General features: G+C 44.7%; 2 protein-coding genes across 3 annotated transcripts; one reads left to right on the top strand and one right to left on the bottom strand.

Moving 5' to 3' along the window:
* Nucleotides 1-25,395, top strand: LOC128252086 (dedicator of cytokinesis protein 3-like). Of its 2 annotated transcripts, XM_052979499.1 has the most exons (13): nt 1-713; nt 8,421-8,662; nt 8,725-8,873; nt 18,674-18,794; nt 18,863-19,100; nt 19,491-21,224; nt 21,286-22,106; nt 22,192-22,301; nt 22,410-22,427; nt 22,589-22,795; nt 22,882-23,056; nt 23,121-23,342; nt 23,410-25,395. In XM_052979499.1, the coding sequence occupies exons 1-13, from the start codon at nt 680-682 to the stop codon at nt 25,393-25,395; spliced, it is 6,057 nt and encodes a 2,018-aa protein (XP_052835459.1). In that variant the 5' UTR covers nt 1-679. The 2 variants fall into 2 exon arrangements, with proteins under 2 accessions (XP_052835459.1, XP_052835460.1); XM_052979500.1 differs by lacking the exon at nt 22,410-22,427.
* LOC128252100 (innexin inx3) lies at nt 9,124-14,949 on the bottom strand. The gene is made up of 6 exons (XM_052979564.1): nt 14,827-14,949; nt 12,697-12,896; nt 11,312-11,520; nt 10,471-10,931; nt 10,257-10,410; nt 9,124-10,186 (listed from the first exon to the last, which is right to left on the bottom strand). Exons 2-6 carry the CDS (start codon nt 12,857-12,859, stop codon nt 9,986-9,988), a joined length of 1,188 nt encoding a protein of 395 aa, XP_052835524.1. The 5' UTR covers nt 12,860-12,896; nt 14,827-14,949; the 3' UTR covers nt 9,124-9,985.
* Nucleotides 25,396-25,409: the final 14 nt, after the last annotated feature.

The following is a 25,409-nucleotide window of genomic DNA, read 5'->3' as shown; positions in this document are numbered from 1 at the left end:
CACAGCTGTGCGCGGCGAACGAAATTGTCGTTGCTGCGCCCGCGACGCGAAGCTGCGCCACGGAAAACTCTTAAAAATAACACAACGCAAAAACTAAACAAAAAACGGTCGCGAATGCGGCGTCCAACAACAACAATTAGAGAAGCCAAAAGTCAAGCAACTAAAATCGCTAAGAGTGAAAAATTCAACTGGAAATGCAATTGGAAAACCGAATATCGTATTGATTTTCTTGTTTGTGTGTGCGCGGGTCCGTGAAAAACGCAACAAAAGCAAAAGCAACCACTTCCAGACTTCCCAATAAGCCACTTCCTTTTCTTCCACCTAGCGGTAATCATTGCCAATTGGAACCGCGATCTTTGCTTTCCAGCGACAGCAACAACAATGTAGACAAGTGCAAGTGTTTTTGTTGTGTAGTTGTAGTTACTAAACAAGATAAAGTGAGAAAGGGAGCGATAGAGACAACAACAAAAGCGAAAGTTTTATTGAGTGCGTTTGTATATGTGTTGTATTATGTGGTGTTGTGCGAAAAATGGTGGATAAATATAGGCAATAATAAATGCAAATCTTTGCTAATAAAAGGGTATTTCGGCACAAATCGCTTGATAAATTATAAATGCAGGGAGTGGCCGGCTAAGTGGGAATTTTTCGGCTAAACTTGAAGCTCATAGGCAACGATAAAATGTGGATACCTTCGAACAACAAATACGGAGTTGGTGAGTAAATAAAATGAAATGTACCACCCACTCTTCCTCCCAACCACCCACCACCCCCCCGCTGGGCGTCACGTGCTTGCCCTTTGTTTTTATTGTTGCCTTTTGCGGCGATTCACGCTTTTTTCCGCGAATCGCCGGATACCAACCACCCCCACACTTTTCAGGAGGGGAGGAAAAGCGATTTTTCTACTTATTTTTGTACACAAACTGTTTTGTAGCATCATCATCCCTCAGACCACCGCCCCCCGCCCACTGCCTTTCGCCCCACACCCCCCTCTTTCCACCCATCATGTATCTCAAAGAGATTTTCCTGTTTGTTGTTGCTGCCGTGCTGCGATTTGATGTGTTTGTATACACAGTTTTCCTCTCACACGGTTTTTTCGCACAGCGCTTTTCTGTCGCGTTGCCAATTTCCCAGCCCAGGTGCTGCCAATTTAAATGCTTTCGTAATTACACACCTAAAAAAAAATTTAACAATGAAATCATCTTTTTATGAAAACTGAAGCTGAAGAAAGCTGATATTTAAAATGGCACATAAATAGATTGCAACGCAATATTAAATCTACTTATTTACCTAGATTTAGATTATTTATGTGTACGTTTTGAAAATAATTATAATATTAACTTGTTTTGTAACTTAAGTTTGTTATTTATTAAAAAGAAATTGAAAAATGTGAAAAAGTTTTTATATGAGTGTCAATTTAAGAAAATAAAAAAATTGAAACAATTTCAAGTATAAATTTGTAGATTTTGCATACAAATTGATGAACTTATAAAACCAATTTAATTTTAAAATGTTTAATCTTTTTATGTTTTGTAAAGCTAAAAATTTGTATATATAAAAAGTTATTAAATAAATAAATTGATGAAATACTTCATATAGGGTCCATATTTTAACCGTTACCACTGTTTAACCGCCGTAGAAAATCAAGTTGCGTGTTTTGATAACACACATGCGAACAATACAAGTAGATCTTGGGTATTCTTTGTGCGTACTTAATGCAGCTTTATTGTGCTTGTTGTTTTCTCTTCAACTGGATTTTCACATTATCTCCGTATTCGTCACACTTCTCGCTTCAATGGCAACGCTTAACAAATTACTTAGGGGGCAGGGCAGGGAAGTGGGCAAAAAAAAAATGAAATAAAAGACCCAACGACAGAGTGATTGTCTGCCATCTTCAGTAGCGGACTCTGTGCCAAGTTTTATTCATTGTGCCGCTTCAATGGTTCTCTGCCCAGATAAGCGCCAATTTTCATTGTTGATGGTATACTCTGGTCAAAGGCATGTTCCTCTTAATGTAAAGCCAAAAAAATTCGATGCAACAGAAGAGTTTTATAACACTTTAACATTAATATCAATTATATTTATTTATTTATTTTTTATTATTTTATCACTCTTATAGATTTCTCAATGGGAATAGGTACTAAAAACCAATATTTTTGTAAAAAATTTAAAAATATATTTAAAAGACACAAATTAATATACTTGGAGCTAAAAGTGTAAGGGTGTTTTGTATTCGGCAATGCCATTCAAATATTCTTTATCATTGCTTCGTTGTTGTGTTAAACTGCTCCAGTTCCCCATCATTCGTGGAGACAGCTTTTTGCTGCTGTTCGCCGATGTTTGCTCCACATTTAACCCGGCAAAGATTGACATGAGAGCGGTCAAAGTTTACACAAATCAATCAGTCACTCGTCGAGCAGCGATCCAGGCTGTGTTAACATCATTAGCGATTCGATTCGAGGCGCTGTCAAGCCAACGCCCTAACCTTGCACAATGCCCGGTTCCTCCCCTTGTGTCACCACCACCACCACCACCACCGCCTCCTTTTAGTTCCAGTTCCTTTCCCAGTGGCCTTTCATCTGCAAGCGCCACGTGCTGGCAACTGCTGGGCAATGACTTCATTGCCAGCGCACTCTTTGTCTCCTTTTTCCCCTATAAGTAATTATTGTACCGCTGCTGCATGTACAGGCGAACATCAATAACTTCAAAAGCACCATCTGTTATAGGAAAGCATTTTTAAATTTATTAGAGCTTACCTTACTTGCATTTCTGTTGGGGATTTTCGGAAGTAATATGAACATGATCGTATTTTTAATTAAAAACACATTGGATATTTTTTTTTAAATATAAACCTGTTAACTATGTGCTCACCAAAAAATGTCACTAAATACAGAAATACAGTCTTTGTCAAGATTTTTATATTTAAGTCCGTAGTCTTTATTAAAAACAAGAGACTTAATCTGACAATAGCAATTATTATTTTTGTTTATAATAATTGTTAGGGTGAGGAAAACGAACGAAAACGAGTACAAATCACTGTATTTAAGCACAATATTCCCACTTACAAGGGATTCTTCATTTTCCATCATGGGTCCCCACATGCTAACCCCTTCTTTGGCTAAACAAAAATATATTCACCGAAAAGTTTTACAAATATTTGTTTACTATAAAAACTTAAATATAAAAAAGTTGAACTGGAAGAAGTCCGACTGTAGTTGTTGCCCTCAATTGCGCATTGAGTCGAGTTTGCAATGGTGACAATTCTGCGGAGCAACCCTCGGAACTCTGGGCCTGGCCATGCGGGTCACTCCATTGGGGAGTTGCGAACTTAGATTTGAAGCTGAAAGTTTACGCAACTTTTTTGGCAAAAAATCTAAATGAATTTGGGGAGGGCAAAGGAAGGCCCAGCCTGCGGCACCGGATGTTGCCGCTCCGACTTTCTGCCTGGCTGTCTGCCTTTTCCAGTGAATTCCGCTGTCGCTGCGGCAATTTCAGTTTCAACTTTAATTTAATATTCATTTTATGCATTTGGCCACTGGAGCCGCGCACAAATTTGTGCAGCGCTTCCTTCCTTCAGAACGCACAACCGCACACATGAGTGCGCATAAAATTGATTCATTTCCATTGTTTAATATGCTTGGCGGCAGCATTTTTTGTTTGTTTTTTTTTTTCCCCCACCCGTTTCGAGTTGTGCGTATGAAACACTCGTCTATTTGAGTTGTACTTCCATAATTCGTCTTTAACGATTTATTTATGAATTGCCATTTGTGGGACACGCGGCGTATGATTAACAACCCGAACACACGCACACTCGAAATTTATCAGTATATCGCATTTGGGCGCATTATCGGTCACAATGCCGGATAGACGGGTGTCCCCATCCGTTGGCTGATTTATGTTAATGCAGGCACTGTGGGTTTGTCTACGAAAAGGTACTGATATCCCCCCCTATAGGAAGTGACCCCTTTCTTCGATAAGCCAGGAGAGATAATAAGTTACCTGTCCCATAAAGTGCTCAAATACGCCAGAAGTAAATATATTATACAAATAATTAACAAGTTCTTCCGGTGGTGCACCAAATAAAGGGGGAATTGATGGGAAAGGGTCAATAACAGTTGCTGTTTATTGATTGCCTTGGCTGGGTGGCCTTAAAATATAAATTTTCAAAAATGAGCAAGCAAATTGACAGCGCCAAATGTGCGCCATGTGGATTTTAAATACTCATTTACATGCAAAAACAAAATGCAAACAGTAACAAAAAACAAACAAGTGTGCAAGCACTCAATTGAGTGGCATATATATGAAATGCATTTAATTACAGTAATGCCAGCCACATCGAGAGATACAAAATGCATATAACAAGCACATATTTTCAGGCCCCAGCAAAAAACGTACACATATCTACATACCCATTTATTCTCCAACTGATGGCACTAACTCACAATTATAATAAAATCCACTTGACAATGGAGAGAACTCGCCTTTGTTTAGCTGGGAGTTCGCTCTCTGCGAGGAGCAAGTGCGCCAGCATCCATTCAACCAACTCTATTATTCAGACAATGTCTGTGATAATGACATCTGATTGACATTTGGGTCATGCTTCCTCCTTTGGACAGGTTTCCAGCGATTCCGGCAAACAAAGAAAAGTGTTTGAACGGGTTTTATACCTCTATTTATTTTAGCGAAATTTGCATTTGAAATCTATTCACTTCTAGGTCGGACATAGACTATAGCTTAGTTTGCACAATTGCAGATAAGCTATAAGGTCATTACGTTTTGGAAAGATATTCAATTAGATTTGATCGATTTAAGAGGTAAATCTTTAGGGAGTAAGAAGAAAGAAAAACAATAATCGTTCATTGCCGATCAAATTTCCTTACTGCAGTAAAGTTCGGCTTGTGTGTACTTAACAAACCTTTAAAAAGCGGGGAAGCCCTAAAAAATGTTTATGATTTGGTTGTATTTGTAGAAGTCTTTGTTTTTTTTAAACGCTGACTAAGAACTTATCAATGTCGTATGGATTGTACAAGCAAATTAACTAAATTAATGTAACTATTAACCAATATATTGCTCCATTTATTATTAACTTATCAAGTTTTTAGAATGACAATGTAAGTTCTGTGTGTGAAACTGGATTGCTTTGCAACGCCAAAATAATATTTTAATTTAAATATATTTAAAATGACTGATACGGATTTTTGAATGTGTCATTGATGATCCGAATGCGTTACCTAAAATGTTTATTTATTTAAAAACTGTAAGCCTTAAGTTATAAGCTCACACTTTGTCATTTTGACGCATGTGAAATATAAACTCGTATATTATGGACGGGGGATCAAAGCCTTTATCCGCTAATGCGCAATGTATTAATTACCACTTTTTCTTCCCCAGAGAAACAATGTCCCTACCGATTGAAAGTTAATTTTAGTGGTTTTAGGCCAACCACTTAACCCACATTCGGGCGGTTTCCCTTTCCTCAGTCGGCGAGTTCCACTTTGTTGGCGACCTCGTATTGTTGGTTATAACACAATTAATTAATTAAATTCTTAAGCCTCCCCAGCGGCACTTGAGTGCTGGGGCGGCGACGGATGCGGATGTAAATTCGCAGGGGGGGGGGGGTCAAGTGTGAAGATGGGCTCCCATTTGTGGGCTGCCCGCCACGCCCCTGCAAGTCGCCCAGTTCATGTAATCCATTTGCAGTTGAGCTTCTGCTGCGGTTTGAGTCGCAGCAAGTGGTGCCGGCAGTGCCCTCTCTCATTCAATTTAAAATTATTTTCCGCCTATGGCCCCCTCTGTTCGCCCTTCTTCCATTTCGCATGCACTTGCCTTAACGACTTTTTTATTTAAATACGTTTGTTGACATTGCGGACTTGTTGGAGTGAGCATTGTGCTCTCTGTTCCGCTCATTCCTAAATATATCCCCCAGCGTTTTACCCCATTTTGCCCTTTGTGTGCGGGCAAACAAAAGGAGTGATGTAAGCCAAGCCTTTTGGGATATTGCATTCATCGTAAAAGTAATTATGCGGCTCAGCCCTATGATGATCCTGCCAATTTCCAGTGGCACTTCAAGTCAACTTTATTAAATTTAATATTAAATTTCCCTAAGCTTGCTTAAATGCTCATTAAAATTATTAATGCACGTAGAGAAAAAGATTACATTTTAACATTTGACGCCTGAAATAGACATAAACCAATAAGTTAGTGGTAACCAAGTAGTAAAATATTGAACGGTATAAGTTGTTTTTTTTTTGTTTATATTTTAAGTTTACTGATTTTAATAGGTTAACCCCAGTCGAATTGTGAGGAAAAAAGTCTATAAGTAGGCAGCAATTAAGAAAAAGTGTCATTTTTCTGTGAGTGTATTCTGAGGGTTTTTTCCAGGCTTGGAGTTTTAGCTGTTTGCCAGGCCGACGCCTGCCTAATGTGACTGACCTAAATAGTGCAAACGCTTGGCTGGCACTTTGGCACTTTGCCTACTCCGCTGCGGAATCCGGGATGTGTGAAACGTACACTGAGCAAAAAACAATGTTCCAAAAAACGTATTAAATAAGTCTATATGGTACCTTAAATAATAGGAAGGTTAAAGAGGATTTGGTATGACTAGCAAAATAGATAGTTAGATGATAATGTCTCCTTAAATTTATTGTTTCTGACTGTTGGTCATGAATAGCTACTTGCTAAACTATTCTTTTAAAGTGAAAAAAATGTGGATTATTTTCAAAGTGCCGAAGTGTGGGCATGTGTGCTCATTTTCTGGAGTGTTTGCCCCCGCCAGTTGAAGTGCCAAGACCGGAGCGATGCGAGGCCTTCAACTGGCATTTTAAATTATAAAATACTTGCTATTTAGCATCTCCAGAATTCATTTACATCAGTCTGTCGCATTCGCGACGAGCAGCGCAAATTGGAGCCAGTTAAAGGCGGTTGGCAGAGTCCAAGCAATAGTTGAAATAAAGACGAAAGAGACTCTGGCAAAGGCAAAGGCATATGGGCAGCAGCAACCATAAAGCACTCGAAGTAGCAACAGCAACAGCAACAGCTACAGCAGCAACATCTACAGCAGCAACAGCAACAGCAGCAACAGCAACAGCTACAGTAGCAACAACAGGAAGCAGTTTGCCCATTTTCATGGCACTGAAGCATTTCATTGTACATCTCCCCGCCTCCCAAATCCCCCCGTCTGTCTGTCTGTCTGTCTGTCTGTCTGGGCGTGCGTTTTATTAGCTCCTTTCGTTGATATGCTCATGCCGTGCTCGCTCGTTTGTCTTTCAACAAGGGAGCCCACATCTACATACACATCCACATTCACGTCCACATCCATCCAGCCCCACCTCCACCACCTCCACCACCAGCAGTAGAAGCAGCAGCAGTAGCACCACCATCATCATCAACAGCACCACCACCCTAGCTGGGCCGGGTGTTTCGTCTTGCGGCGCCTCCTATACTAGAGTGTGTGCCTTGCATTTGTAATTGATACACGGCGAAAAATCGGACATGACCCGCCTGGAATTTCAATTAGCCTTGTGTACTGTAAGTTCATGACTGAAATTCATGGGGAAATTCCAGGCAAAAAATTCTTGTAAAATTCGCTTCTTATCCCTTATTTCCGAGAACACATTCAGTAATGAATACATTTATTATCCAAAATCATGGACGTATCTTGAATATTCAATAAAAAATATTTTTTTAAATGCAAAATTATTTAAAATGGAAATAAAAATTTATTAATGAAATAAAATTAAATAAAAGATGGTAAGTCATCCTCTTAAGTTTAATATTTAATTTCCAATAAATTTGTCCATAAAATAATTTGCTGAACTGGATGGCGGAGGTCAGTAAACTCAATAAAAAAAAAATTAAGAATTAAAATCCAGATTCCAGATGGCTTTTTTCCCATAATCGAACGACCGATAGGAATTTTCCGACATGTGGCTTCTGGCCAAAATCCAAAATTGGCAGTGTAGTCGTTACCATGGCCACCATATCCAATATTGCGGATGTCTCCAGCAGCTTTCCCAGCTCCAGTTGAAGCTCCGGCTTGGAGTAAGCTTCCATTTGAGTTTGAGGAGCTGCGAGCAAAAGTGTTCGATTGCCGGCGTGGCCAAGTGCTGCTCATTGTTCCGTGCTCGACAAAGAGACACCCCCACATACATATGTACGCATGGCTCCATAAAAATACGTTCGGATGCATACATTTTCTTTTCATAGCCATTTTGCCTATTTATAGTTGAAGTATTTATTGTTGCCGGGCCACTCGTGGCATGCTCAAGTGGCCACTCATGGGGGCACTTTAATTGCCACGCCGTCCATCCTGGGGCAATGTCATGGCCAAGAATGGGAAACGCAACTGGTTGTAATCCAACCGCATCTAAGACTAACTTTTCCTGCTCTAATTTTCATTTTCCCATTTTTTTCTTCCCCGACAGCCATCCACAATTGGCATGGCGATGTCCGGTTTGGCCTGGCACTGGACGTCGGCGATTCCGTGGACATTGTGGAGGAGTGCAAGCACTGGTATCGCGGCTCGTGTCCCCGAAAATCTCGGGCTGTGGGCCTCTTTCCCAAAACCTACATACACATCAAGGACCTAACGAAAATCGATCCCGTGGTCGCCGAATGTACGCAGGTCCTGCGCGAATGGTCGGAGATCTGGAAGCGTCTCTATGTGGTGAGTCAATAAACGATCCATTATGGAGTTTAAAAGTTAATCGATTTCAAAATCTATTTTAGGATCGCGAGGCATACAAGTTCCAAACCCTGCGCAAAGTTATGTTTTCCATATTGGAAAGTCGTCGGGAGCTCTTGAGTGCCACCATGACTCAGGATCAGACACTGGAGCTTCAGATGGTTGTGGTTTCAAAAATCGACTGGGGCAATCGGTAAGTTTGGAGATAATTAGAAAAGAGATAGATAATAATCCATTTAGAGAATGCCAATTATTATTATTCTCACAATTTAAGCTGGTTAGCAAAATTTAAATAGTTATTAAGGTTTAGCTTTGTTTATACAAATTCCCAAAGATTGCGTATTAATTCAGTCGTAATTGAAAGCACTAGCAATAACAATGTAAAATCCGACCTTCATATTTATAAATTCCATAACCGTTTCCCTTCATTGATAAGACCGGAGTTTAGCTGAAATTGTATATAGAATATTTATTACAACTTTGAACTTAGATAGCTTGGGTTCTCTTTTGCTTTATGTAAAATGTGTTCTTTTCTAGCAATAATCACAATAATTTTGTTATAAACAAAATTCCTTAAAATTACAATATATCTGTAGACTAAATGTTAGGACAAAAATAGCGAGAGCATTGTGTATACTCATTTAAATATTCATAATTATATTCCTCGTCGTACTCGTATCATTCGATTACTACAATTTTATATAGATCAACGTTTCGTGAGCGTGCGTGAGCGATAAGCAGATATATATTTAGCTGCATAGGTATTCCTCATTAGGGATCGATCGATCCGAACTATCCACTATCCACTATCGAGCTAACTGTTAAACTTAATTGTATATTTAAAATGGCGCATCATTGTCAACGACCTAACTACGATACCAAGTAGCAAAATCGTTTAATGGGGTCCTCCTTGTCCACCTCGTCGTTCAATCTTCAACCTACAAATTGCACGGTCTGCCTATGTCCCCCTCGCATTACTATCTCCTCCCTCGATGTCTCACTCTGTGGCTCACCTCGTGTCAATGACGAACTGCATGCACCTGTCTTTCACTTGCCTACGACCGAATTCAAAGTTTATTTTCTTACAATTTCGCTAAATATATTTCGCATAGATTATTACTGAGTTGGATGTCCGAAAGTGCAACTTTTGATTCGTTCTCTTGCAGTCTGTGAGTGGTGCAAATGGAAACGGAAATGGAAATGCCTAACCTCATGACACACAACTCTCTCTATCGTGTCCCCCCTACAAATATTATTGAGAAATCATTGAAATCATTGTTTTTGAAGCCACCGCGGAATGGGGGCTCATGTCTCCGTCTCCTTGCCGCCGCCGAAGCTCTCCACGGGCGGGTATATCGGATGGCTGATGGGGTTCATTTCCAGGGTCGATGGGGCCGATGGGGTTCGGGATGCTCCGAGCAGGCTGCAAAGCTGCTGCAGCATATCGCTGTACGATCTTGTGCTGAGATTCTGGCTAAGGAAGTGCAAGATCAGGAAGTCACCAATCTGTTGCGGAAGCATAAAATTCAAATTAAATTTCCGTCTTAGGGAGTAACTTCTTCTGGGAGTAACTCACCTCCAAGCGCCTGACCAAACCGGCGATTTCCTTGCGCTGTCCTGAGCGGTAGGAACGCTTGATGATGGTCTCCCGGGTGGTGGGCATCATGATAACCACCAGAGAATACAACACAGCCACGCCAGAGATGGTGGCCAGGATTATAAACCAGAACCTTAGGCAAAGAAAGCAATTTGTAATCAATCTGAAGAAAAATATGTGCTTAAATACTCACCACAGGAAGATGTAGATCTTCTCATTGAGGATATTCAGTGCCAGCACACAGAGTGTGTCGTGTTTCTGGATCGATCCACTGGGACCGAACTTGTGGAACGTACACTTGGTTAGTCGGGGGAAGATCTCGATCATGGGATCGTAGCGCTTGTCCTGGTCCATATTGGAGAACTTTACCACATCCGTTCCGTAGGACATAAAAGCACCGCCCAGGAACTTATCCACCATAAATATATTCACAATCACATTGATAAAGTTCAGCAGTTCGCAGAAGAAATATGCGAATGAGTAGCCATTGTGCGTGTTCAAGCTGTTCACGAAGTACTTGAGGATCCGGTCCTGACGATCCCGTCGATAATCATCCGGCACACTGACCATGCCACGCAGTCCATCGGTGATCATGCGGATCTTGCCATCCTCCATGTTCTTCCAAACCCAGTGGGGCACGTAGAACATGAGCCCCTGAAATAATAAACAGATTAGTTTGAACGGATGTGAGAATTACATTAAATTAAAGACACAAGATTTGTCACGCTCAAAGTGCGCAATAAGTGATAGGTTCTAGATGCATTAAATCTTCAATTAAGCTCACTTTGTAAACGAACATGATAATTCGGGTTCTATGGAACTTTTCAAAACGGAGCTCATCTTCATAATAGGAAACTGAGCAGTTAAAATGCTGCATTCAGCTTAAATTAAATTTGAGAGAAATTGTGGACACTAATAGTGATTGGAATATATTTATGCTGCGCTTTAAAACTCTAAACCATAATGTATTAATACAAATGTATACAAAATATGCAGCTGAGTTCTTATAATCTATATTTTTTGTGAAAACTCACCTGCATGAATAGCACGAATGGCACCCACTGGTAGTAGCTGTGGTAGCGCTTCTCTTGGCCATAATCATTGCCCAAACCGGGTGCAGCCACGTCCGTTCCGATCTGCCGATGCTGCTGACCAGGTATCGTGAAGGTATAGGTGATCCAGCAGAAAGTGTTGATCACGTGCATGGGTATGGAGCCATCGTTGATGCAACTTATGGGATCGCCTGCAAGCGCAGAGATAAAGATTATTTGTAAATCTACATTCGACCTCCCCGCAATTCGATTCGAGAGAAATGCACGCGCATTCCTCGCCAGCAATCTCGCATGCCGTTCGTCAACGTCAAGTGCCATTAGGGCAATCTCTGGTCCCAGCTCCGCAGTCCCAATTTGTCGGGTCTGTGGGTGCGGTTGCCATACGGTTACATTTACTACGTTTGCAGGTCGCTCACAGACGTAGCAAAGTGCCTAGGTAGACCTGCAACATTCAGGCGGACGGACGGATAGACAGAAAGTCACTTTTTTTTTGGGTGCGCCCCAACTTCAACATTAACTCTGCCTCCACCCACTCTGTTTGGGCAAACAAAGTGGATACAAATGGACGGAGTGCAGACGAGTGGTGGGTGCGGGCTAGGAGAATTCCCAGAAACAACCGTCAATATTTGACTGTGGTTTTGTCAGTTGTTCACTTTCAGAGCACTTCTTTTAATGCACAAATATTTGGCTTGAAGCTGGGCTGGCAGGCGATGCCTAAGTCATCTTAAAGCTGTATTCAATGAGTGTTACGTATACTTTATATAATGTGTTTTGAAATGTTTTATTTTATTGATTAGGGCTAGCATTTTTTGAAGTGCGTCTGAGACACTTTAACCTCTTATTATTATTACTTTGTTTTTATATTATTTGTAGAGCTATGCTCATTATGGTACGATTAGGTTTAATAAGCTAATGAATGGCTTTCATTGCGCTTACTGTAAAATAATTCTCGTCAAGCCTGTTTAAAAGTGCGTGGGAACGTAAACTCATGTTTATTACAAGTATCATTATGTAAGAGCCCAGCTTGAACCAGATACATTGATTTCACGCCACATTCAGACATAGTACAGGCCACCACCCGTGGCGACCAAAGAATGAGTCATTCGAATAAATGGCTTAAGCTGAAATCTGATGAACGTGTTGCGGCCAATTTGTGAAAGCTCTGCACGAGTTATTTTTCTGGTGGCTTGTCATTTCTGTTTCGATGGCTTCGATTTCAAATCGGTCGAATCGTATTTCTTCAATTTTAGTGCTGCATTAGCAGCAATGCTGCAATTGCAAGTGCAAACTAGGCTATTCGGGTGCTAAACACTTGCATAGTTGCACTAATTTTGAGTGCAATCGGACTGAGGGAGGTGCTAACTTACCGATCAGATTGTTTGCAGTAACGATAATGCAACAGGTGAAGAGAATGGCGGTCGTGATCCTGTAGTGGCAGCGGAACACCATGTTGTCGATGATCGCCTTGTCCAGCAGATAGCGTATCTTGATGAAGCCGGACACGGCCGAGACCATGCCAAAGACCGCCATGTTGATGGTTGGTGGTGTGCTGCTGCAACGAAGCTAACTGCAAGTGGACCAGAGAATAATAATCAAATGAGCACTCGTACACTGCGAAAGTCGAAAGAATTCCTAATTGAATGCAGCAAAAACTGGTTTAAATGCCGCCCAAGGCAAGCTAATTTTACTTATATGAGCAAATTAGAAATTAATTTTTATCTCAGCCGCTTGGGAGTAATAAAGTTGTTCCCTTTGGGACTGTTTCAGACTGGCCTGTAGGATATCAAACATTTCCCCTTTTTTCTAAGTGCACTGCCATCGCTTTTTCTTCGCCATACTTAATTGTGTGCTGTGTTTGCCTTGTGCGTTATCTAGGACAGACATGACATATTCCAAATTATTTCCCAACCGTACGTACATATGCGAACATATTTCCTCTCCACTCCCAATCTGGGTCCCTAGTTTGTCTGGGCTCTCGACGTTATCGTCGACAAGCCGCACTTACAATTAAGTAAGTGCTTGGCCAGTGCCGGAATTGTTTGCTAGGAACATCGCTGGCATAGCTGCTCTCTCTCTCTCTCTCTATCTCTCTCTATCCTCCATTATATGTTGTGCAATCTAATCTAATCTGCGCTAAGCTCGGCTAGGTTGAATGCCCTCCCCGCGACCCTCTGTCCACTACCTTCTGTCCTCCATCGCCCATCCAATATAGCTAACAAGTTCATCTCAAGAACTTGGTCTCTCACAACCGGTACAGCTTTTTTGTCAACCCACGCATAAATTTCACTTTGTCGCCGCCGTACCCAAAGAGCCCAAAATCACTTGGGGTTTTGTTTTCTTTTTTCCACATTTTCGGTGCTTTTTGGATTTCAGTTCAACTTTTCGACTCGCCATGGATCAGGTTCTGGTTTTGGTTTGCTTTCTTCTTGGCTCTTTTGTTTATATGCAAATTTTTTTCAGCCTTTGCGGTGCTATTGTGTGTTTTATGTGTGTGTTTTGGCTGTATTTCATTTCGGCACGACAGATCGTATAACTCCGTAACTCCGAGAGCAACACGCACACTAAACACACACTAACGTGCGCACAGCACATAGAGTCGTCTCTGTCGCACGCATGCGAGCAGCAATTAAAGTCGCAAAGTATCTGTATCTGCGCAACGGCAGCTACTCCTTTTAAATGCATCAGCTTCTGCATTGAACATTCAATCTTACCACATCGCACACATCAACACGGATACCACACACACACACACACACACACACACACACACACACAGATACGAGGAGAGCACTTCATTTCAACCCAACTTCAATTCTTGCCTCTTTTCTTTTCTTTCAATAAATTTTTTTTTCGAAAAAAACAAAAAAAGAAACTGGTTTTAAGGTATTTTCTTTTTGGGAGCGGAGCGGGCGCGATCGGATCCGATCGGTTGTTGCCACTGTTTCTCTCTCATTTTGTTTCGTTTTCCTTGGTGGTTTTTTTTTTTTTTTTTTGTCTGAAGGTGTTGCTACCAACATTGGCAACAGCAACCTGCCAGTTGGCCAGAACCGAACTGCGACGACCCCTTCGCACACTTAAGTGATTCTTTTGCTCCTGGCCGTGTTTTTTTGAGCTCTCCGCTCGCATTTAAATTTATTGCTGCCACTTTGACACTTAGGAAACTCGTTTTTGCTGCCTAAATTTATTATTACTGGCTGTCGTTATTTGTGGTTTTTTTTTTTGTGTTTCTTGTTGTTTTTTTTTTAACTTTGTTGCAAATTCAAGATTTCTATTATACACAAGTACAAACACTCGCACACCCAAGCAACTCGCACACACACACACACACAGACAGACTCAGCTGTGGAGCTGGAATTGCATTCGTAACTGCATTTTGCTGTGGTGTGCGTGCAGCTTGGTGGTTGCTCAGTGGTGCTGAGCTCTGATTTCAGACCACTACTCAGTACTGAGCACTCAGTGTTCAGTATTCAATGTTCGGTATTCGGTGGTTCCCATACCCGTATCCGTATCTCGAAAATATGCAGCTGCTCTCAGCGGCGTTCAAAAACCTACTGACACCGACGCCAGATTCCCAGAGCCAGCCGAACGAGCCACGATTCCCGAGCGGAGTGCGAGTCTCTCTTTCAATCTGGGTGGTTTTCCCTCTCCCTCTCCCTCTGTCTCTCCGACGGTACGACGGAACCAGCGATCGCAGCTGGTTCCCGCTCACAGCTCGAAACTACGCTCAAGCTGCACTCGCGCATTAGCATTTACCTGAGACCCGGCATTACCTGTAGATATCGACCCACCCAGCCACAGCCACAGACACAGCCACCTTAGGTCGCTCAGGTAGCTCACTCCGATTCTCCTATTCTCCGATCTTTGAATTTCCCTCGATCTTGAACCGACCAGAGCGCAGCGGTGCAAACATCTGGATTGGAAATCTGTAAAGCCATTGATTAGTTAGGCTGAGCAGCAGATTTGATTGTTTTCTACAACTCTATCAACTATGGAGATCTGGATTTTAGATTAAGCTGGCGTAGCACAACAATTCGGAGTCAGAGTCATTCAGACTAAACAAAGATTTTGAAACACAATGCGCACAGAACTGGAACTCCCAATAAAAGACTTACGAAACAAAAGAGATATCCAAAAATAGGCAACAACGCTCGAGAAAATTAAAAAAAAATAAATCACTACATTTTATACAAAATAATGAGTAACTTCAATTTTTCAAAAGGATATTCTGTTAAAAATTCACAAAAAAAAGACTACATTTTATACAAAATAATGAGTAACTTCAATTTTTCAAAAGGGTATTCTGTTGATAAATCACCAAAACTATATTTGTTTTTAGAATGTTGTTAACATGAACAACTAGATAATTTGTTAATAATCTTAATAACCTTTTTGGGATATCGTGGAATTGTGTTTTTGTGCATACAAATACTTTGAAATCTTTCTAATAAAACAGGAACTTTCACTATATGCATATTTCTTAATCCCAATTCCCAGGCAATTAGTTTGTGTACGCGTCTGGCTCAGTTAAATTCTATTAATCACCTGTTTATTTATGTGTTCTTTAATTCAAAGACAGGTAATTGAAATTAATGAGGTATACCCCAAGTTCTTTGATAATGCCCCTTTGTCTCTCATTATAAAAACGTATTTTAATTAATTCCGCGGAACCTAAGGCTGCATGTCCATTTAATTTATCGCTACTCCCATGTCCACCAAATCCTCTGGCAGCACAGACGCCGCTCTGAAGTGGCCGCCAAGTGGGTCTAAGAAACTATTCGTGTTTCAGGGTTAAATGTGTCGTCGTCGCCGCTGATCGCACACAGCCTCACAAAGGGTCCAAAATGAAGATCCATTTGCATGCTGAGAGCTAGACAAGCATCGCCAAACTTGTTGCCAGGCATTCCTCCCATGTCCCCGGGTCCCAGGTTCCAAGTTCGAACTACTGCCTCCCCTGCCAGCAAAAGCGGAATGACTCAGCTTGGCCTGCCTGCCGGTTCTTCAGTCAGTCTTGGCCATAATGAAATGGCATTTCGAAATGGCTGCTGCTGCTGCTGCTTCTGCTTCTGCTTGGTTTCTTGGTGGTGCGGTGGTTTTGTTCTGGAGCTGCTGTTTCCATGTCCTGAGCCTCAGCGCATCACTTCGCTCCTCCCCACGTTGCACTGTTTGTTTATTGTCGATGGCTGGTTGCCTGATGCCTGGTTGCCTGGTTGCCTGTGGCCTCTTGCCAGAAATGTATCTGCGGGCTACACCTTTTATAAAGACATTAAATACGAAATATATGGCATGTGTGATTGTGATAAGCCGTGTATCTGGGCCGTTGGCGAGGCGAGACCCATAGATACAATGCCATCGAACACGTTGTTGTTATTGCTTTTGTTTGTGGTTGACAGCCCTGCTTATCGAAGTGTAAATAATTAAATTTTTCTGTATCGTCTGGGTCTCCATCTTGTTGCGTCTTCTCGCCTCGTTCTGTTTCTGTGGTGTCACATCTTCATAGATTCCCTCACCACTTCAGGCAAGGCTTAATTAAAAATGAATTTGTTCGGATAAGCGAAGCATCTTCGATTTTCGGGGTAGATGTATATAAATTTTGCCTTTCACCTGTTGAGCTTTGGTTCAGGCACTTAATTAAAATGACTTAAAGTGTTCATTACCAGCATGGCTACCGTTTGGGCTTTGACGGGTCCCGAATCGCCGCGCACGCGCTCCTCTCATATTTGTATCCATGAGATACATTTTCGAGTCGCAGTGCTTCATTTGGTCACGTCAACTCAGAGCCACAACTCCCGGCGTAACAGAGGTGGCTCAAACCCCACCACACATATGTATTGTATATATATTTTCATGGCGAGAGAGCGCTGAACATTCCCCAGAGATCTTTAGGCCTTTTTCTCTCCTTTTTCTTGGCTTCTCTGGGTCTCAACCACTGGGTTTTCTCTACTGGTTCCGGTTCCAACATGGAGATTCTCTCTCTCTCTCTCTCTGTATTCGCCGTTTGTTCTCCCTCTCTCAAGTTCACCTGAGTCTGAGCCAGAGCAAAGCCGTTTAGGCCTCGTTAACAGCAAACCGGCTTCTTCGGCTGGTTCTGGAGGGAGGTTGGTAAAAGATGCCTATGCCCGGCTCTCTCTGCGTAAGCCAGGTAGAAGACGCAGCGTAGCCGAGGTAGCAGCATCGTCAACGACGTCGCGACGTCGGCCAACATATTGCCGATGACGTTGGACGGTTGTGTTGGCGTTGGCCATCGCTACGAGCCTGGCCCCAACTCTGGCCTCTCCTTTCCTCGACCACTTTTCCATCTTCTCGCATGCGCCACCGAAATGCCGTGAACCCATTAGCTGTGTAGTTTTTTGTGTACCTCACTCGGTCTGGCTGGATTGGAGTCGGCTGTAAAGCAGCCGAAATTTATGCGTCATGCGGGCCATGCGATGTGAGTCCATGATCCGTGCATGATCATCATCATCATGTAAATTCCAATCGGTAGCTGCCGTACAAACAGCAGGCACGTACTGGCCATAGATAGTGTGATGTTAATGATCGACCCAAGCCATTTAGATACGATCTTTGTCGATAGATGTCGATTGATTTTCGGTTTGAGCTACTTTCTGAAAGTTGAGCGGACTCGTGACAGGTTCTCTGCCTGCCTTGGCACTGATTCATTTGCATGAGTAGCAATAGTTACTCAGAAACGGGGAATTGAAGATTGTATAATGAATTGGAGTTCTTATACTTGAATATGAACATAACAAACTTATCTTTTATTCAAATAAATGCAAAAAAAATTAATTATGATATATATATATATTAAGTGCGACTAATAATACTCAATAAAATTGTTTATCTTTGAGTACAAATATTTATTCAAAGAATTAAGTTAATTAAATTTGAATTAAATCAATGTTTTATTTATGGTTTGTCCTTGAGTACTTTATTGTAAGAGATCTCCTATGCTTCTCTCGAACCCCCTTAAATTCTTCTAACAAATAAATCTCCATTCCCTTCGCGGCTTGTTCTATTTATGGGAATATGCGGTGATTAATGATGATCGCCCATGATGACTGACCAAATTTGTATTTAATTCTTGGCGCTCCGCACGACTCCGTCGAGCGACAATTAATTACGAATGCGTCAATTTCCTTAAAGCTCTGATGGTTTTCCAAACAACCAACTGGACTGCCTTCGGAGGGTTCCCCCTCAAGTTGCAGCTCCCACATTCACGTTTCATTAATTGAAATGTGTTTTTCGTATCGGAACGTGACAAAGTGGCAAAGTTGTTTTAGCTGGGTGTTTCCTTCCTTCCCCAACAACGTTATCAATCAACCTACAAATGCTTTTCGATCTTTGCAGCAAACTCGGCCTGGACTTGGTGCCCAGAGAGGGACCGCTGGCGGTGGATCCACATGGCATCGGCATCGTCAAGCTGTACAACGTGCACGTGAGCAGTGCCGATAACGCCAAGGCCTCATCGGTAGGAATTTTAAAATTCAATACTATTATTACTACTACTTGAGTTCTTTATTATTCGATGACCCACAGAGTCGAGGAACTTTGAGGCGTAAGACGCAGCGCAAAATCCTCACCCACCATCTGTACTTTTGCATGCGCGACTTTGGCCATCGGATAGGCGGCGATGATGCGGAGGTCTATTTCTTTCTCTACGACGGCAGTCACATGCGACCACTGTCCGAGCGGTTTCTGGTCAAGATCTCCAAAGATGGTTTCTCCAATTACATTGAAAAGTTGCACAGCAACTGCACGGTGTTTACCGATCTGGGTAAGGATTATGTTTCAAAGATATCGATATCTATTGGTCAATTTTGTAAGTTTTTAGTAGTTTTAAGTAAAGAACGATAGCCTTTGGAAATAATTTTCATACAAAAATTGTTTATTTAATTAAAATACTTCTACTCATAAGCTTATATTCAGAAGCAAATCAAAACTAAAGAAATACGTTACCTTCGAAATGTAGTGCTTATTAAATTAAAATAATTGCTATTAAATAATTTATCTATCTTTTGGGGGTAGCTTAATGGAGATCTTCTGCTCATAAGCTTATATTATATTTAAAAGCAAATCAAAATTAAATAAATACTTGAAAATATAGTATATATATATATAGTATTGTATTTAAAATTAAATGAATTGTAATTAAATCTCTCTTTAGGGGCGGCTGATCTAAATGAGGACCTTCATTTGGTGGCCGTGGTAATGCGCGTGGGCAAGATCATTCAATCGGACTCCATTAAGAAGATCGAGAAGAGTGGCACCTATGGCCATGGGCCAACCTTTCGTCGTCCGTTCGGCGTGGGTGTGCTCTCGCTGGGCGACATTGCCCACTTCGACAGCAGCCTGGAGCAGTCCTCCGATGAGCGGGAGTACAACTTCAAGCTGTACCAGAGCGAGGAGAAGGACTTCCACCTGCTGCCGGAGCTGATCATCAAGAAGTCGAGTGGAAAATACTCGCCCATCCAGATGAGTCAGGGAACGCAGGGCATTGTGGTGTCTCTAAAACTGCTGCACGGTGGCTTGGGTCAGGCTCGCCAGGAACAGCCGCTGCTCTTCCAGGGCTCCACGATCACCAGAAAGATGGGCTTTCCGGATGTCATCATGCCCGGTGATGTCCGCAACGATCTGTTCCTCACCCTGGAACGCGGTGAATTCGAGCGGGGTGGAAAGAACACGGGAAAGAACATCCTGGTGACAGTTGTGGTGCTGGACGAAACGGGCAGTGTTCTGAACGACTGTCTGTGGGGTGCCTCTGGCATGGACCCCCAGATGCAGTACCGGTCCATGATCCTGTACCACCAGAATGCACCCAGTTGGAACGAGATGCTGCGCCTCAGTGTGCCCATCGACAAGTTTGGCACGGCTCATGTGCGATTCGAGTTCAGACACTGCTCGACGAGGGATAAGACGGAGCCGAAGCTGTTCGCCTTCAGCTTCGCCAGGCTTATGGACACGGGAGGAGCCACCCTGGGCGATGGCCAGCACGAGTTGTATGTGTACAAGTGCGAGGATCCCGCCAAACTGCAGGCATCGAACTATCTGCGGCTGCAGTGTCGACCGCGTGATGCCCAGGCCAAGATGGACTGCGGCGGCTGCTTCAGTCGCAGCTCCAAGGAGGTGTTCGTCCTGCGCTCCCTGCTCTGCTCCACCAAGCTGACCCAGAACGCGGACCTCCTCTCGCTGCTGCAGTGGCGCACGTACCCGGAAACGATACAGGATTCGCTGACGGGAGTGCTGCGGCTAAATGATGAAGAACTGGTCAAGTTCCTGCAGGATGTGCTGGACGCCCTGTTTGCGATGTTCTCCAACGAGGAGGGCAACAGCACTCAGCACTCGGGCTTGGTCTTCCATGTGCTGGTGAGCATCTTCAGCCTGCTGCAGAGCAACAAGTTCCAACACTTTCGGCCGGTGATGAACGAGTACATTGAGAACCACTTTGCGGCCGCATTGGTCTACAAGGGTCTCATTACCTCCGTGGAGCACATGGCCGTGTTCATGACCAAGGCAGAGCACCCTGATCCCTTCCAGAAGTGCTTCGGCTCGCTGGAGTACATCTTCAAGCTGTTAATCCAGTCGAGGCGACTGTTTGCCAGGGCCACCGGCGGGCAGTACGAGGACTCGTTCCGCCGGGACCTGCACTCCCTTTTTACGGCCCTCAACGGAATGCTGGCCGTGCCCTCGTACGATGTCATCATTCCCACCCAGGAGGCGCTGCTCAACTCGACGGGTGTGGTGCTGGAGCAGTTGAAGGACACGCTGCCCGCTCCGGAGTTGGGCATGCTGGCGAGGAACATGCTGGATGCCATTCCCCGGGGAGCTCCCATTCGGCTGATTCAGGCGAAACTGCATGCTGTCAAGGATCTGGTGTCTGGGGAGTTGTTCCACGAGGATGGTATGTGGTTTTTTACATTACTTTTTCAGACAAAAGACTCCCTTTTCCTTTTTTATTACAGATTCCCGCACTGTGGTGCTTTCGGTGGCCTGCAAGCACCTGCGAATGCATCTCAGCCGTCGCGATGAACTGCGTCTGTGCGCGGAGATTCTGTCAGAGATTCTCAGCCAGCTGTATGACTTGCAGAAGGAGCAGCGGGACAAGGTGACCAACACACTGCAGCACGACCTGGACTCGCTGTGCAAGAACATACTGGGGATACTCATCCGCACCATTAGCATTATTATGGAGGGCTCCAATGCAGTGCTGCCTCAGTTGGTCTCCTGCCTGCTGGGGCTGTTGCAGCTGCTCGACGAGACGCACTACAAGCGCTACTGGGACGAGCTGAGTCCCAACAAGGATCCGCGCGACCTGAAGGAGTTCCTGAGCAAGTCCCTGCTGGTGTACGAGGAGCTGCTGACCCAGGACTGGCATGTCTTCCCCAACGACTGGCTGGTGATGAAGCTGGCCGCCAACGATGTGCTGCGCATGTCGCTGGAGGAGTTCGCCAAGCCACTGGTGTACAGATTCCTGGGACCGCAGGCCTTCGACTCGCAGCTGTGGTGGAACTACTTCAGCCTGGCCGTGTCCTTCCTCACCCAGCCCTCGCTACAGCTGGAGCAGTATCGAGAGCCCAAGCGACTGAAGATACTCCACTCGCACGGCGACATGCGGGTGCTAATGGGCTTCCAGATACTCAGCATGTGGTCGCAGCTGGGCGAGCAAAAGCTGCACTTCATTCCCTCGATGGTGGGGCCATTCCTGGAGGTCACCTTGGTGCCAGAGCCGGCTCTGCGGAAGGCCACGCTTTCCGTCTTTTACGACATGATGCAGTGCGAGCAGGTGGGTTCCTGGTTTTTATTTTTTACGGCCCCAGCCATGGGTAATTAATGTAAATGTTAACGTTAATGTAAATGTGCTCGAACAGGCTGCCCGGGGCTCGTTCCGCTTGGTGGAGAGCGAACTGATTGACAAGCTGGACCTGCTCATCAGCGAGAACAAGGGTGACGACGAGTACAGGGAGCTCTTCAGCACCATGTAAGTTGCGAAACACGCTTTGTCCACTGTACATAAATGTTTGTAAATGTCTGTAAATATACATATATGACTCACTTCACACTCATTGCAATCGCCATCCATAAAAAGGGAACATCTCAGCTTGGTGTAAGTCTAACTCAGTGCAATTTATCCTTTGCCTTAAGTGTAGTTCCTCCGCTAGCCTCTATTAGTCTCTAGTCCCTCTGTTGTGAATTTATTTCGTTTGAACTTCAACCCCTCTGCGAGATATTCGGCATTCAGTAATTGCATTTCTTGTGTGTTGCCAGTCTGCTGGAGAAAGTCCAGGTGGAGAATCCCAACTGGAAGGATGCTGGCATTGCCTTCATAGGCTCGGTCACCCGGCTTTTGGAGCGACTCCTGGACTACCGCAGTGTGATGCAGGGCGAGGAGAATCGGGACAAGCGGATGACCTGCACCGTCAATCTACTCAATTTCTACAAGAACGAAATCAATCGGAAGGAGATGTATCTGAGGTGAGTCTATAAAGCATACATGCTACTTTGATTAGACACAGGCTAAAGGTTTCAAAATGAATTTCTGTCTTTCTGGACATCCACAGATACATTTACAAGTTGCACAACTTGCACCTGCAGGCAGAGAACTACACAGAGGCGGGCTTCACACTCAAATTGTATGCCTCCATGCTGAGCTGGGATCGGGAGACCCAGAGTTTTGCCCCCTTCGACAACAGTGGCCAGCCGGAGTGGCAGCGCAAGGAGCGACTTTATCATGAGGTTAACAACTATCACACTCTTATATGCCATATAAACTAAAATAACATTAAATTATATTTTGTAGATCCTCAAATACTTCGACAAGGGCAAGTGCTGGGAGAAGGGCATACCATTGTGCAAGGAACTGGCCCAGCTCTATGAAACACGTCGGTTTGACTACAACAAGTTGAGTGAGATACTCATACAGGAGGCCAAGTTCTTCCAGAATATCCTTACTCAATTGCGACCGGAACCGGAGTATTTCCGGGTGGGATTCTACGGCATGGGTCTGCCGCTTTTTGTGCGGGTACGTAACTGCACTACCAAATTCCATCTGAGATCTTAGTAATGCTTATTATATTCTGAAATTACAGAACAAGCAATTTGTCTATCGGGGACTGGAGTACGAGCGAATTGGTGCCTTCACACAGCGTCTGCAAACGGAGTTTCCCAGTGCCCAGATCCTGGGCAACAACAGTCCGCCGGACAGCGCCATCCTGAACGCTCCGGATCAGTACATACAGATTAGCAATGTGAGACCCGTCGGGGATGCGCAGGCCTTGAAGACGGCCATGGTGCCGGTGCCGGAGAAGATCGCCCGATTCTATGAGGTCAACGATGTGACCCGGTTCATCTACGACCGACCCATGTACAAGGGAACCGTCGACAAGGACAACGAGTTCAAGTCGCTGTGGATTGAGCGTACCATCCTGGAGATCGCCAGTCCCCTGCCCGGAATCCTGCGCTGGTACGAGGTGAAGCAGAAGACCATGCAGGAGTTGACGCCGGTGGAGTACGCCTGCGAGATCATCAGCAATGCGGGCAAGGAGCTGTCCGAACTGATTGTGCAGTACAAACGCGATCCGAAGAGGAACATCAATCCGTTTTCGATGCGTCTACAGGGCACGATCGATGCCAATGTCATGGGCGGCATCAGCAAGTACCAGGAGGCCTTCTTCTCCGAGCAGTTCCTCAAGTCGCCGCAGGGTGCCGGCCAGCAGGCGAATGTGCAGCGCCTAAAGGCCCTGATCCTGGAGCAGATCCAGATTCTGGAGCAGGCTCTGGAACTGCATGGCCAGCTGGCGCCCAGCGGAGTGCAGCCACTGCACAATCGACTCCTCGAGCGCTTTTCGCAGCTGAAACAGAGCCTCTCCGGCATGGGCAGACTGAAGAGACAGCACTCGGAGAGCATTGTGAACACGCCGTTGCCACCGTTGCCCACGGAGCAGCGAGTGGCGCAGGCCACCACCGCCTGCTCCAGCTCAAATGCCAATGCCAATGCCAATGCCCACGCCAACTATGTCTACGATCTGGACGAGATCTACACGAGACCGGGCGACACACTGCGACCCGTGGACCCACTCAACTCCTATCAAACGCTGAGCAAAGAGAGCCTCACTATTCCGCTGGAGGACACTGCAGCTCCGCCAGTGCCAAATCGACCGCGCTCGCAAAACTTTATGGGCAACGGAGCCATGGACAGTCCGGAGGTGCCGCCCAAACGGCAGCCGGCTATAAACTCACCCAATGCCCCGCCGCTGCCACCGCGTGGAATAACGCCGGATAAGCGGGCCTCGAATCCGATGATCTTTAATGACTTTGGCGGCGCCGATGCCGTGGGCCGACGTCACTCCCAGCAGCAGCAGCAGCAGCATGGCCAGAAATACTCCGTGGTGGACATCAGCTACGACGATCCCGAGGCCGACCAGCAGCCGCACTCGCTGCCGCCGAACTTCCAGGACGGCAGTGGGGGTCACCTGAGCGTCTGCTTTGCGCCCAACGACTTCCGCGACTCGGGCATCTCGACGACCAGCTCCAGGGAACTGAACCACATGAATCTCAACAACCTGAGCGAAGACTCATCGTCGATCTCGGCCGTCACAGTGCAGCATCGGGAGCACTGTCGCATCAGCAGCAACGGCAGCTTGGACTACAACGCCAGTGCATCGATGAACATCACCCAGCGCGAGAGTTCGACAAGTTCGTTCGACGTGGAGGATTTCCCGGTGCCACCGCCGCCCATTCCGCCCAAATCCTTGGCCATATCCAGCAATGGGGTCAGCATGGGCGGCGATGAGGCCCATTCACCGCATCCCAGCTCACAAGCGCACACCACACAACTCAATCACAGTCAAAATCATTCCACAAACAGTCACCATCATCTCGTCCTGCAGCAGCAGCAGCATCAGCAGCAGAATGGAGATGGCGATGGTTACAGCTTGCTGCAGCACCAGGTCAACGGGTTGGGCCTAGCCACTCATCCGCCACTGCCTGCTGCTGCTGCTGAAGTCGCTCTACCACCGGCATCTGCCATAGCCTCATCCTCATCTAGTCATCAGCACGATGGCGGCACTTTTTGAGTTACAATATGTCG

The sequence above is a fragment of the Drosophila gunungcola genome, chromosome 3R (genome assembly GCF_025200985.1).
Source record: "Drosophila gunungcola strain Sukarami chromosome 3R, Dgunungcola_SK_2, whole genome shotgun sequence".
Taxonomy (NCBI): domain Eukaryota; kingdom Metazoa; phylum Arthropoda; class Insecta; order Diptera; family Drosophilidae; genus Drosophila; species Drosophila gunungcola.
Note: the sequence above shows the minus strand (reverse complement) of the source record. Positions and strands in the feature narration are given on the sequence as shown.